This window comes from Venturia canescens, chromosome 1, assembly GCF_019457755.1.
Source record: "Venturia canescens isolate UGA chromosome 1, ASM1945775v1, whole genome shotgun sequence".
Lineage (NCBI taxonomy): Eukaryota > Metazoa > Arthropoda > Insecta > Hymenoptera > Ichneumonidae > Venturia > Venturia canescens.
Genome location: NC_057421.1, coordinates 13,640,784 through 13,655,370, shown reverse-complemented (window position 1 = coordinate 13,655,370; position 14,587 = coordinate 13,640,784). Strand labels below are relative to the sequence as shown.

The following is a 14,587-nucleotide window of genomic DNA, read 5'->3' as shown; positions in this document are numbered from 1 at the left end:
CAAGAAAGACAGTCGTCGAACGTTACCAGCGGTGAACGAGGCGCTGAATGTCAGCGATCTTCATTGACCGGTGTTCGAGGCCAATGGCATCACTCGCGTCAACCTCCTACTAATACGCATACTGGTTTTTATAAATCGTGTCAAGGTGATACAGGTTTAGTCGTAGGAGGGTTATAGAGTAGTCTACAAGCATTTATTACAGTGTACTTTATGTCGTCATATCATTTGCGACTTTTTTACACACTTTCTATCGACTTTACGACAGGAATAGTTTTCTATCAATTACTAACTGATTTGATTACTTAGTTATCTTCGATTATTTTGTTCTGGTTAGTCATTGATGACCGATTTGAATTTTTTCGTTGGGAGTTTTCTATTTACGGGTCAAATTTTATTCATTTTTCAGCAGTTTTTTTTATCACTCGTGCGAAGATAAAAAGCGGCTTCTACGGTTTCGACGAAATTTCGATTGACTGTAACATCACAATAATCAGCCATTTTTATTTTCATTTGTTCGCACTCACGCTTGTTCTCTCGTATCCTGTTTCTCCGTAGCCGTAGTGGTGCGAAAATGTTTCCATCGTACTCTCCATTTCCGGTTTTTCTTTTTCATGCATTTTTCCAAATTAGAGTTCATGAATATTTTTTTAAATTGTCCACGTACAACCTCAGCCCATGCGGCAATGAAAATTCGAAAAAAATGCGTGTGCCATATTTAAACTCACTTTATTTAATTAATCTTTTTTCAAAAAATAAGTTACCATAGAAGACATATTTCCGTCTTGAATTCATGAAAAAATTGGAGCTGAGATGGAGCCTCGCTTATAAATAACGACTAAAAATAAATTTCAAACGGTTCGTCGCTCTGTGAATATTCACTGGGACAAGGTCGAGTAAGGTTTCTGAAAAGAAAACGTGTCTAAACTATCTATCGTTTTACTCTGACGTTTGTTTTGGTAATTTTGTATATTTAATTTCAAACGTGTGTACAGCAAAAAACATCAAAGTCGTTTACCTACAGCAGTAAAGTTTCCCCACGACTGACGATTTTTAGCATACTCCAATACTGAGGCTCGGGTCTTGATCGTCACTTGCGCTTAGATAATTTAGCAAACGTCATTTTGAACGTGTATCCTCCGAAAAATAATCCAAATTTTTGAAGCAACGCTGTGGGATTTCCCCTTAGCCTACGATACACTCTAACGCCTCATATATTTTTTCAAACATCGTGAACTTCGTGCTTATCGTGCTGAAAGGAAAGATTACATTGAATTTTGATAATGTACTTATTTTGATGAAGTGAAGCTTGAGATTGAAACCGTCGTTTCTCGTTTTCTCGCTATGGTTATCTCCGTGTTCCATTGATCTGGGGGTCAAATCAATGAAATAAAAATTTGATCTCAAAAAATAGAATTAATACATTGAAATTGAGTGAAAAAAATTTCATTTTCTTTTTTTATTACTCAATTTAATGAAATTATTAGATATTTTATGTGTTAAGCATCAATAAATATTATTCGATAGGTAGCAATGACAATTTATTCCCCAAGAAAATATTTTATCTCGTCAAATTTATACATTTCTGTTTACATCCAGTTGACACTAATGAAAAATCGAAAATTCCATTTCTTTCGGTTCTCAGTGCGCCACCGTTACATTTTTTCCTTTTTCGCAGCCTTGAAATAATAAACACGAATGGGATTGGTATCGAATTATATATATAGTTGTGTCATCAACAGGTCACAAGTGTTTGACCATCAGCAATGTAGTGGTCCTCTGCGACGATGTTCCGGAATGTCACTTTTTTTTCTCATTTCCCAATAACACTTTTTGATTAAATTCAACACTGACCCTCGAGAATCCGTTTCCAACGATGGAAAACCCATACCAATGAATATTAGAAAGAAACAAAACAGCCTTGTGCTGTAGAAAAAATGAGCAGCTTCCTCATATGAATTTGTAGGTATTATATAAAGTGGACTTTGAAGTTGTTTATTCGCAGTTCCTACAAAAATACCTGGAGGATGCACGCTGGATGGAAATAATGGAGAAAGTTATTCTTATGAAAAACCTGCGTGAAAATAATCGAAGTGTACTTCATCATTGAAAGTTGCATTAATTATCAATAAACCGAAGCCGATTTTATCTTCTAATTCTCCATTCGCTCTTTACCTTATTTATGATCTATTATATTTCATTACCAGGTAAGATTCAAATGAACATTCTAAACAATTCAAGGATACGTCCGAGCATTCGTAGAGGCGAAGATGCGATTTTTTCAATTCCCAAGCACACGTGTTGACATTATCGATAACGCGACATACGCTCTTTACTATTCTTATGAACAGTATCGTGGAATTTGCATTGAGCTTGGACGTGTCGTTTTTGTAAACGACTCCTGGCATACCGAAAGTTCATTAGTTCTTCCATCTTCGCTGGCATGTTTATTTTTTTATCGTCTTATTGTTTATTCATGCACGTTTTTAATGAAATATCAGCCTGCTGTTCGTGCTATATATTTCAACATCGAATTTCTTTGATTTCGTGTTTTTTTTCAACCTCAAGTTTTTTCCGAAGTTCAAAATTCCTCACGAAATTATTTGTCGCGTCGAATACACGGACAGAAGAAGATAGTACTGGTTACCAAGCCGGATAGTACTCGGTGCTGTCCGAAAAAAAATAAAATTTCACATTCTAGTCAATGCTATGTGGATAGTACTGGCGCTACTGTTCAGATACTATTCCGTACTATCTCAGATGTTACTTAGTAACATCCAAGATTATACAGCGCCAGATCGCACTGAGTATCGTCCCGATAGTAACCAGTAATATGCCACATAGTATACGCTCCTGTGTGACGATGTATAGAGTCGTATTTAGTTGGCTAATTTCATACACATGCGCATAGAGTATTTGCACGTAAATAACGACACGTAAACTTACACGTACGAAATGCGCATGCGTATGAACTTAGCCAACTAGATACGACCTGGGATATGGTCACACAGGAGCGTGTACTATGTGGCATATTACTGGTTATTATCTGGATGGTACTCAGTGCCATCTTGCGCTGTATAATCTTGGATGTACCTGAGTAACATCTGAGATGGTACGGAGTATGATTATATTGTCTGAATAGTATCCAGAACTATCTACATAGCATTGGGTAGAATCTGAGATTTATTTTTTTACCGTCGAGTTTGGAACGTTTTTTGCCAGTGCTCGTGATCGTCGAAAAGTCTCTGGGTATGTGATCATTTGAAAGCGGCTGAGTAAAAATTATTCGGAAAATGCTCTTCTATGATGAGCAAATACTTTATTCGGTGTTGTTACTCAGGCGGCTTTCAGTGAGCGGGAAATTATGAGGCAAAATTATTTTGTTTCCACTTCTAATTCGTTGAACATGTTCACAGTAGTAGCTCCAAGTTTACTTTTACTTGAGGAAACTACGTCGTAAGAAATTAGAAATAGAGATAAATGAATTTTTATCTGAAACGAAATATGGCTGATTTATTAAAACTGGAATTACAGAAGAGTGATGAAAAAAATCGAACGAAAACCGCGTACCTTCTAATCACTAAGACGATGAAGCAACACTTTTTTTCTCATACGTTCGAGTATGTTTTACGTTTATCAGCCAATAAATATGTTTTTCGTCATTCCGGTCGAATGTCAAGGCAAATCGAGCTAAGAATTATCATGGGTAACGAATAACGGGAAATGTGACAACGTACTATTGAAATTAGAACAGGTTCAAGAAATTTTCAGCGTTATCAGTATAAAACCATTTGCATAACCCCTCAAACTTCACAATCTGCAGGTGTGTATACGTTTACTCATCCGATGCTTTTGTCATTGAACAGTTGCTCGTGACTATAAAAGTTCCATGTAAGAACTTGAGGAACAGAAAAACCGTATAGTATGACGGTGTCGCTGCTACGAATAAATTGCTCATCCGTATCGATAACGTTACAGCTATTGGAAAAAAAAATTGTTTTTACAAGTGATTAAGCTGGTTGGTGAACAAAAACGTGAGTATGAGCTATAAAAATATGAACCCAAGTGTTCTGTTCATTAATTAAATTAGAAAACTAGTCCGTTTTTTTTCTTGTTTTCCTGAATTGAAAGAGTTGGGTGAGCGACACGTCAAATGATTACGAAAGAATTACATTTTTCACGCAGACTCCTTTGTTTATTGGTTCAATGTGTGAAGGACAATTGCAGATTTACTTCCGCTGAAACGTCATTTTGGTGGATCTAATTGGTTGGGGGGTTTTTTTTTCGAATTAAGTACCTTAATATTTTTCATTTCCTCGGAACAGGGAGTGGATATTCCGTTGTTTGACGTTCAGATTTATACACAGATATATATATTCATAGTTACGGGACGTAAAATCGCCTGTGAGAATGACGAAAATCTCAGTTCGTCTTCGACCGCACAACCGGTAAGGTCGTTGGTCCGGTCCATCTCAGATTTCATCTCGACTTCTCTCGTGAACCTGATCCGTTTCATTGAAAAATCTTCTTCTCTATAACTAAGTACAAAAAACTGTGAATAATTTTACTGGTTGTTATCTTTCAATGGTTTGACCACGAAATTCCATGAATATTTAAAAAATCGTTTGAGAACCTCTAATCGGTCTTCCGATCCCGAACGAGAAATGGAGCATTAGTTTTCTTTCGGTGAAAGTTCTTTGTATTCTGCTTGAGCAGATGTTGGTTTTGGCTATTATCGTTATTAGAGAAAATGAGGAAGGAAAGATACTGTTGCGCACCGCTGATTATACCGGCTAGTGGACGCTGAGCGAAATCCTGTGGACGTCTCGAAGAAATTAAACAAACAGAAGGAAGAAATATCATCGTAGAAAGAAAATATCGACATTTGTTTTGCATTAATTGGCTTCAATTTTTGTGTGATTATATTTTATAAGATAAACATCTTCTTCGTGGACAATCGATTGATTGTATTTTTTTTAAAGGTAGTTCTGTATGTACACGTGCGAGCTAAAAGTTTGAACCGCGCCGTACAATGAAATCCAATGCTTATACTGTGCTGCCGGCTACACAGTTTTGTCAAAGCTTGTACACTCTGCCTGTCCCTTACACGTATAGAAAGTGGCGCTGGATCGTGGCAACAACGCAATTATCCAATATTACTGTAGTGTCGAGCGTCAAAATGTCAGTGTTTCCCGAAATCTTATTTATTCGTCACGAAAAAAGTTAAAAAGTGTTCAAATGGCGATTCAATCGAGAAAGGTGGTCTAATATTTGAGAAAAAAGCTTTCATATTGTTTTGTATTGTGCTCATTAGTTCTCCGGTTCGAAACTAGATGGTCAAAAATAGCCATTTTTTAAAATATTAATCTCACAATGGTACCGAATACACGATTGGTTTTATTTTAAAGTTGTAAGATCCGTTTAGCGTCGGTAATAAAAAGTGTAAACAAAGTGTAAACAAGATCCAGTGACGTGTTAGGCATAGGCGTCGCGTACAAAATGACCCATTTTTAATCGTGAATATCTCGAAAACTAAATGGTCAATCGATTTGAAATGTCGACAGTCGATCCATAAAATTATACCATATCCAAATTTCAGTCGGTATCTAAGATTTCAACAAAAGTACAGAACTACCTTAAATGAGTCTGCAGTTTATGAATTTTAAAGTCAATTATTTATTTTAAAAATTGAATGAACTGACAACTTTCAACTTCACTGCTGCATAAGCATTTATTGAATTGCTTAAAAAATCTACCCAATTTAGAATTTTATTCGACGTTTTCTGGGTTTCAAATAGATAACGTAATCGTTGTTTTTGTCGCTGACTCTAAAACTGATTATTCTGGTCACTTGCCTATATCAATTAAATTTCTTCGTTATTTCCCCAACCATTTTCTGTCGTTGATTGAATAAACGAACCAAATCCATCTTTTTTATTCGTCGTATCGATAATTTAATCACGTTAGCACACTAAAAAGTATCTATGAAAATGGTTTAATGGTCAGGTTCATGGCCTATTTTGATAAACGCGATTCTACCGTGGATTCATATAAATGGATGTTATATTCAAGGCCTGAGACAGTTAGGAATTCGTATAATTCGCTCGACCCATTGAGAGCATCAACATTTTGTATCACCCGATCTAAAACCGAGTTTTTATTGTTGCAGTTCAACGACATGACGCGTGAATATTCATCGGGGTCCCGGCTTCTGCTAATTCCAGTATTCCTGGGATCTTTCGTTATATCGACTTGGGCAAATCCTCAGCTTAAACATGTTCACTCATGGACATCTCTAGACTTCGACTACCCCACTCAAGCACTAAGGGATGCTGCGATTCGCTCGAAAACGTTTATACCCGGTGGTTTGGTACCATTAGACGTTGACGTATACACCAAGGGTTAGCTATCCTTTCGAAAAAAGTTTCCATCTCTTTTCCAGAATATTCATCCCCGTCGACATAGTTATTGCGAATAACTGAAAAATTAACAAACCATCGAATGATTATCGTTCGTCATATCATAACGAGCGAAATGCTGAAAATGAGGTAGAAATTATTTCCAATACTTACCAGGCAACAACAAATTGGGAGCCCGGCTATTCGTAACGGTACCGCGATTCCAGGACGGAGTACCCGTAACCCTCGGATATGTGACAAATAAAACCAACTCCGAGCGAAATCCCTTGATCGCTCCTTTCCCAAATTGGGATATGCAGAGGCCTGGAGGAGATTGTTCAGGAATAACCAGCGTTTACAGAATTGCTGTTAGTAACGAATTCCAAAATGAAAAATAAATCGAGCATCCCATTGAGGATTCGAAATATATATATTTTTTTTTTTTTTTTTATTTTGAAAATCTATTCGGGACGCAATCAGTAACGATGAATTGATTTTCCTTTCCAACAGATTGATTCTTGCGACAGATTGTGGGTATTGGATACTGGAAAACTTGGTGACGTTCAGGCTTGTCCACCCCAGCTCCTGCTTTATTCTCTGAAAACAAACATACTGTTGAATCGTTATCCCTTCCCAAAATCTCAGTACGCGGACGCCTCGCTTTTCGTTACGCCTGTCGTTGATATACGTGGCTCTTGCAACGATGCATACGTTTACATTGCTGACGTGACTGGTTTTAGTTTGATCGTTTACGATCACAGCTATCAGCGATCCTGGAGGATCGTTAATAATCTCTTTTATCCCTATCCTGATTACGGGACTTTCGAAATAAACGGAGAGTCGTTCGACCTCATGGATGGCCTTTTCGGAATGGCTCTTGGACCGATTGAAGCGGACGGCGATCGAACGCTGTACTTCCATTCGTTGGCCAGTCGTGTTGAGTCTTTCGTACAAACATCCGTGATACGGTAAGTTACCGTGCTTCTCGATGGCTCGCTTCACCCTCGTGCTCGACAATTGAATGTTGAGGCCTGAACATTAGCCCAGCATCTGAACGAAAAAAAATCTGACTTGTTATCTTGTAACGAAAAACGACTTGTTACGATGACACGTTTAAACTGAATATCCACGTGGATTTGAAAAAAATGTTTCCACAGATTCCATGCCCTCTTTAGCTCGTTATGAGAGATTTTTTTCTGATCTATGTCATGTTTGCACCGTGTACCAATATCGAACAAAATTTTTTGTGTGCACAGGAATTACGAAACTTTTGCAGACAACGCAGGAGCCTCACCGAGATCTTTCAAATCTTTCCCGAGCCAGAGATCCTCGCAATCGGCAGCCGAGGCAATGGACCGCAATGGCATTTTATTTTATGGTCTCATGTCCGACGTCGCCATCGGCTGCTGGAACAGTAGAGATTTTCCTGAATTCGGGGGACGCCACATTGAAATAGTCTCCGCGAATAGAGAAACTTTACAATTCGCTTCTGGAATGAAGGTGAGGAAGAGATTTGCACTCAATATTAAATCTGATGATTGCCGAAAGACTCTTTTGTATTCTGTTTTTTCTTCGGTTTTGCCAACCATGTTCAGTGCCTGAAATACTCAGTGACTCAAAAGCGCGATTCCCATGCACGACGATCATTTCTCTCGTATAATAATTGTCAATAATTCGACAAATCAACGTTGTTAAAACCGTTAGAATTATTTGAAAAAACATATTTTATTATTCATCATGAACTTTCTTAAGTTTTGAAAATTATGCATTACGGTTATGAAGAAACTCATTGATCCTTAATTATTCTACTTCTTAAAAAAGTATCTTCGTGCATGAGTTTTTGATCAATTTTTTTTTTGACATTCCAGGTGATACATTCAAATGATAACGAACGCGAAGAGCTTTGGATTATGACGGTTTCCTTCCAAAAGGTGATGAATGGTTCGCTGAAGCCGAACGTTACGAATTTCCGTATCCAGGCAGCTTTCGTCGACGAATTAGTGCGCGGAACAATTTGTGAACCTTCACATAGAAAACCCAAGGATAGAAATCGCATCATTTTCAACCGTCAAATACCACATTACCATCACAGACATTATTAAATTTGTGATAATAAAATTGCAGTCGTAATAATAGAACGTTGGTTCGATAGTAAGAAATAACACTAGAGGCTACACATTTACACTGCAATTTAACTTGGAACTGATGTTTGTTAAGTCTTTATATAGACTTGCAGTGGACGAAAAAACGTGGTTTTCTTGATTTTTTTCGACAAGAAAATAAATGTTTATTGAAAAACTGTGAACAATATTCATTCCCGCATATATTCATGTACACGTGCAATTTTTTTCTTCAAATAATTTCTCAAAATGGCGGAACTTCAGCTGTATTCCAATGGCATATTTTTTGGAGCATCAGTTGTGATGGACATAACTAAAAAACTATTAATTCGATCCATACCAAATTCATACCACTTATTTATTATTGCCTGGACGAAGGATTGGTAAAAATTTCTATTTAAAAAAAATGGCGACAGTTTTAACGGAAAATTCATTTTTTGAGCTGCTAAAATTTCGGTTTTTTTGTTCTTTCCACTGTTCTTTAATTATGTTATATTCATTCTGGATTTCTTCGTGACCAGCAATTAATGGTGTAACTGACCCTTTTTCTTGCCTATGTATACTCAAAAATATTTCTACTCCAGAATATCCTAATTCTGAGAATATCCATCCTCAGAATTCGAAATACTACCGGACAAATGTGAAAATGAAGTTTCACAAGAAAAGAGTTGATCAGCCAAAGGAATATCTAAAAATAATATTTGTCCAGGAATAGAGTTATGATGAAAGTTATGAGAGTACAAATGACGAATAAAATTATAGCACAACTATGGATTACAGAACCAAGAAGTACAATAGAGAAAGGAACAACAAAGTTATAGTATCGATAAGTTGAGCCTGATTTGTTGTCGAATCTAAGCTTAAAGCTGTGAATGTAATTTTGCCATTACCTTCTGTCTTCAAAGTACATGAACACGAAATCTGAATCTGAATCAGAGGTTGCTACAAAAATTGGGAATCGAGCTTGAAGTCCAGGAAGAAAATCCATTTGAAAACGATTACAATTTGAAATTTTTTTTTCCAACTTAGATTCACGTTTGTTAAAAAGGATTTTTTTTTACACGTAATTTGACAATTAGTTTTGAATATCTTGATTAAATCAAGAATGATTCATGACAGAGAAAAAATATGTTTATAGTACATGGAAATATATATATTTTTTTTACTTTTATTCTAAAATTATAATCTGTTATTACAAATAACAATAAATAATTGTAAAATGATAACGTGATAAAACAAGTTTCAGAGAAAGCATCCAGTCATGCTTAATATCTCTGTGTTGAGCTGTGCAATGGGTCCGGGTGGTTAATTGAACCTTACACATTTTTTAAGTCTTCTCGCGATACATGGAAATATGAATAATATATATTTGGGGGTCCATGGAAAACATTCTAGATGGCAAAGTGTGCGAATAAACTGTTTGAAAAGCATATATTTTTTTTCTACGTGTTATTCTCTTCATTCTTTATAATTAATTAATATTTCTCATCAAATACGTAGGTATGTTGTTAGGTTCACACAATTTTAAAACAGAATGCATTACGTCGATGACCACGTGATAATAAATTAGTTAATAAATTCGACAAACTTTTTTATCTCGCCTCGTCATTGAATTTGTAACTGCGAAATTTTTTTCTTTACTATTAAATACGTATACACTCGTTGTACGGACTGCAATTGAATAATTGAAATGTATGAAACAGCGATAGTCACCAAAAATCTTTTGTTACTCACATGGTGAAGTTTCATGGGGCACAGAACATATTTGTTTTTGTGAGCTCTCGAAACTTTGGGTTTTCTTTCTAAAAATATTTACTCTGACGCTCTCGACCAAAAGTGTGAATTCCCATGATCTTTTTCCACGTAAAATATCCTCCGATGAATCGGGTTTTTCATTGAGGAAAAAATAAAATGACGTACGACTTCGGACCGGTCTAAAAACAGTAAAGTGAAGAACGGTATTGCGTGCTCGCGCCGAGTGAATTGTAGTTAGATTAGGCATACATTTTCACTCACTTCGGCACTAAAACACAAACACAAAGAACGAAGGCATCGATGATAATTCCAGTCTTATCGTTAGCTTCTGTGTAAATGAAGGCAAATTAAGTGCAATTACTCCGAACATTTTCTGTGCCACTTTGGGGCTTGAGTTAATGAAAATATGCGAATTTTTTTTCATTTTCGACTCTGACACTTCGTTGGGTTCTACTGTTACAAATTTTTATTTTGTTGTGAAAAAAAACTATTATTTTAATACCAAGTGAGTTCCTATCGTATATCGTTATCGATTAGAAGTGAACATGAATTATTGAGCCTTTAAGGTATTCCTTTCGCATGACCGTATTTTTTGGTGGCGCAAATTGGGGCACTCGAAATTTGGACTGATTCGTAATCTCGGAGAAGTCGCGGTTGCATATAGGAAAAGCTTCTGCTTCTGCCATTTTTCCATCTTCTATCGTTAATATCTCTTTTAAGCATTCGGCCGCCCTTTATTTATATCGTCGCTATGAATTCCTTCCATTTTTTTCTATCTGCGAGACAATTTGTATCAGATGTCTAGAATTATTTAGTACATGAATTATTGAATAGAAATGTTTTAATTCTTTATTAAATGTTCGATAACCTGACCTGAAATTTCGCCAATATATTCTCATGCACTTTTACTTTACTGTAATTTAAAATCAGTAATTTGTAGAATATTTAGATTCATGAAAGGAATAACTTAATAGGTTAGTAATGATCGACCGCATTGTCGTTTCAGACACGATGGTTTTCAAGATCGCTGTCATATTTTTTGCTTCCTCAATCAGCCTAAATTTCGCGAGGCTCGATGTTGCTTATGAGTGGAAATATTTAGATTATGAGTGGCCAAGTTACAAGCAAAAACTCCAAGCAATCAGCAGTAAGAATTACGATTTAAGGAATAACATTCCGTTGGATGTGGACCGAGCACCAGGTATAAAATTTAGCTACTAATTACGTCGCTTCCTCCAAATAAATGCGTAGCAATTCATGGATTCGATGCTCTTTATGCGGCCTTGTAAATGAGTCTCTCAAAAAGAATCGATATGTTTTATCCACACGACGAAGATGGGAGAATGTTTGTGACGGTCGTGAAACAGCCTGGTGTGCCTGCAGCTTTAAATACGATTTCTAACAAGAGAGGCGAAGGTGGTCACTTGCTCAAACCTTATCCCGACTGGTCCTGGCACAATAGAAAAGACTGTACTGGAATAACAGGAGTTTTTAGAGTTGTGGCAAGTTGAAAAACGTGTTCGTTTAATCTTTAGATTGAAATAATGTGGCTTTTCTGCGGACAGATAATTTCCACTGAGACTTTTGGTATGTTCGATTGCTCAACTCAATATCACAGACCGGTTGATGACCATCAATGCACCTCGGCTTACTTTCTATGCGGTCAACCGGTCTGAATTGCAATCCCAAATCGATGGTAGTGTTGAGTATAAATGATTGTATAAATTTGGTTTTTGATGACTGCCATTCACGTGGAATTATAGAAAATGATGTAAATTGTGGAATTAACCTGAAAATATAACGAACCGCTTTGATTATCATAGTCTTGATGCTTATTTCACGATTATTGAAGTAGTTTGGCTGTTCGATAAAGTACGGTGAAGGTCCACTTTTTTTGCGGTAAATGACAGTTTAAGGTCCCCTGATAACGATAAGCACAGTTCCGGGGTCTCTTACGGGGCAAAAATTTGAATTATTTTATTTATAATTTTAAGTTTTTAACACGGTACTCTATGGAAGAACTTACAATAATATTAATTGTGCAAAAATTGTACGGTGTTCAAGATTTGGAAAAGTTTATATCGTGAAGAAAATTTATCACAGATTTCGTTTCTTTAAAAAAACATTACCTTACGGGGCTTTTAAGAAAGAAAACACGAAAAAACTTTAGTTTTTGACGTGTCGAAAGCGGAGGTCAGTCATTACGTTGGACTGCTGGTAACAGCTGATTGAACTTCGGCCAAATTTGGGAATCGCGGGAATTTCATCAAATTTATTGTTGAAACTGACTCACGTGCTTTCATTCTTCTAGTAGCTTCGCTTTTTTTTTAATGCATTGACCATTCCTTTTTCTCGGTGTCATTACACCGATATAAACTCTCTTTCGCACAATAAAAATGTTCCCTAGGTTATGTGTATTTCAGGTGTCACCAGTACCGATTCAACCATTAATTAGTCAAGTTGAAGCATAAATTTTATCTTTTATGATATTTTTATAGCATTTTATTACATTCTTGTGATAAAAATATTCTCAATGTAAGTGTTTATTAATTTTATTAATAATTTAGACTTGAAATTAATCAATGTAAAGTAGTTGTGAAATTGACTAGTCATAGAACGGCCGAACTACTTTAATCTGTGCTGCCCAGTCATGACGACTCGAATAATAAATATTTTTGAGTATCGTGTGTCGATTGATAAAGCAAACTTTACAGATCACCTGCGAGCATCTTTGGGTCCTTGACACCGGTAACAACGGCGAAGATCAAGTGTGTCCAGCCCAATTATTGGTGTTTGATTTAACTTCTGATAGATTAGTTAAAAAAATCATTATACCAAAGGAATATTCTACGAATGCAGAGGGTGAAGGGCTTCTTGTTACTCCGGTCGTTGATATTCCCTACTCAGTCTGTGGCGCCATTAATGTAACTATATTTTTATCGAGTTTCTTTCAAACCAGCACGATCGCTCGAAGATAAAACATTGTAAAATCAAAGTTCTTCAATCAAAGAGAAAAGTGCTCCAGTTCGGAATTCTTCAGTGTAGAATCAGCACATTTTTTGTTACCGCATTTGGTAGCGTTGAATCTTATTCGAGTGGAATTCCAATTTCAACCGGTTTGAAGTCGATCACACGATTATTTTGGAATTACCACTTGTCCATGCTCAGAAACTTTCTTACGTTTGGCATAATCATTCGTTTCATCTGTCACGTTTTAGGAAGCTTATGTTTATATGGCAGACACCGTGGGTTATGGAATGGTGATTTGGGATGGCAAAAGATTGTGTCGACTGGAATCCCCATATTTTAAGCCTGAAAATCCTGGTCTCACCTTTTCGGTAGCTGGAGAAGATTTCGAATTGCCAGACGGCCTATTGGGTATGGCGATCGAGCGGAGTCAGGCTAATTACGGAGAACGTCGTCTATACTTTCGTCCACTAGCCTCGTTCTCGATGTCCCACATTAAAATCACTGATCTCAACCGCTTAAAGTCTTATCCGTCAACGGGGGGTTTTCGCACAGAACCACACAAAATACGCAGTCAATCAGCTGCCCAAGCATTCTCGAGGGACGGGATACTTTTTTACAGTTCAAGCACCGACATGGCCTTGGTTTGCTGGAATCGTAAGAGACCATTCAACTATGATAATAACGTAAGTATCAATTTCATTTGTTCAATTTTGTTCATTTAAATATCAAATTACGTTTCAATATTTCAACGAATGATAAAAAATGTATCAAAGAGAGAAACGTACGTTTTTTGTCGTGCAGGTACTATTCGCCCTCAATCAGGAGACTCTGCAGTTCGCTAGCGGAATTAAGGTTTTCAACGATGAACAGGACACGGAATACTTGTACGTTATGACTAATCGGTACCAACGGTTCTACAATGAAGTGATGAACTTCGATGATTACAATTACAGGATTTTGAAGGGCCGAGTTGATGAGCTGGTAAATGGCACTTACTGCCAGAATTGATTGACTGGGACTTTGCATTTATTTGCTCATTTCGATAACGTACGAAATCGATTAATATTTATCCGGTGTAAATCGAGCGGAATCTCTACAAAATTAGTGGAATTCTCCGGGATTTAAAGCTTTCAATACTTTTTTCTTAACGTTCGAAATACTTGATTTATATTTTAGTACATCAGTTACGTGTGAAATATTTAGTGTATAATTATGTCGAGCTACGTGCCAGCGATAAATTCACCATGGGAAAATTCTTGCCTCAAATTCTTGGTAACTTTGTTTTTTGAAAAAACAATTTAAATTGGATTTTTCAAAGTACTGAATAAATACACACTTGGAAAATTA

General features: G+C 36.5%; 1 protein-coding gene across 1 annotated transcript; it reads left to right on the top strand.

Moving 5' to 3' along the window:
• Positions 1–3,061: 3,061 nt before the first annotated feature.
• On the top strand, positions 3,062–14,587 carry LOC122419072 (uncharacterized). The gene is made up of 12 exons (XM_043433334.1): positions 3,062–3,246; positions 3,864–4,031; positions 6,167–6,398; positions 6,573–6,763; positions 6,906–7,363; positions 7,652–7,895; positions 8,264–8,492; positions 11,277–11,471; positions 11,606–11,772; positions 12,985–13,194; positions 13,489–13,923; positions 14,042–14,587. Exons 3-12 carry the CDS (start codon positions 6,176–6,178, stop codon positions 14,246–14,248), a joined length of 2,559 nt encoding a protein of 852 aa, XP_043289269.1. The 5' UTR covers positions 3,062–3,246; positions 3,864–4,031; positions 6,167–6,175; the 3' UTR covers positions 14,249–14,587.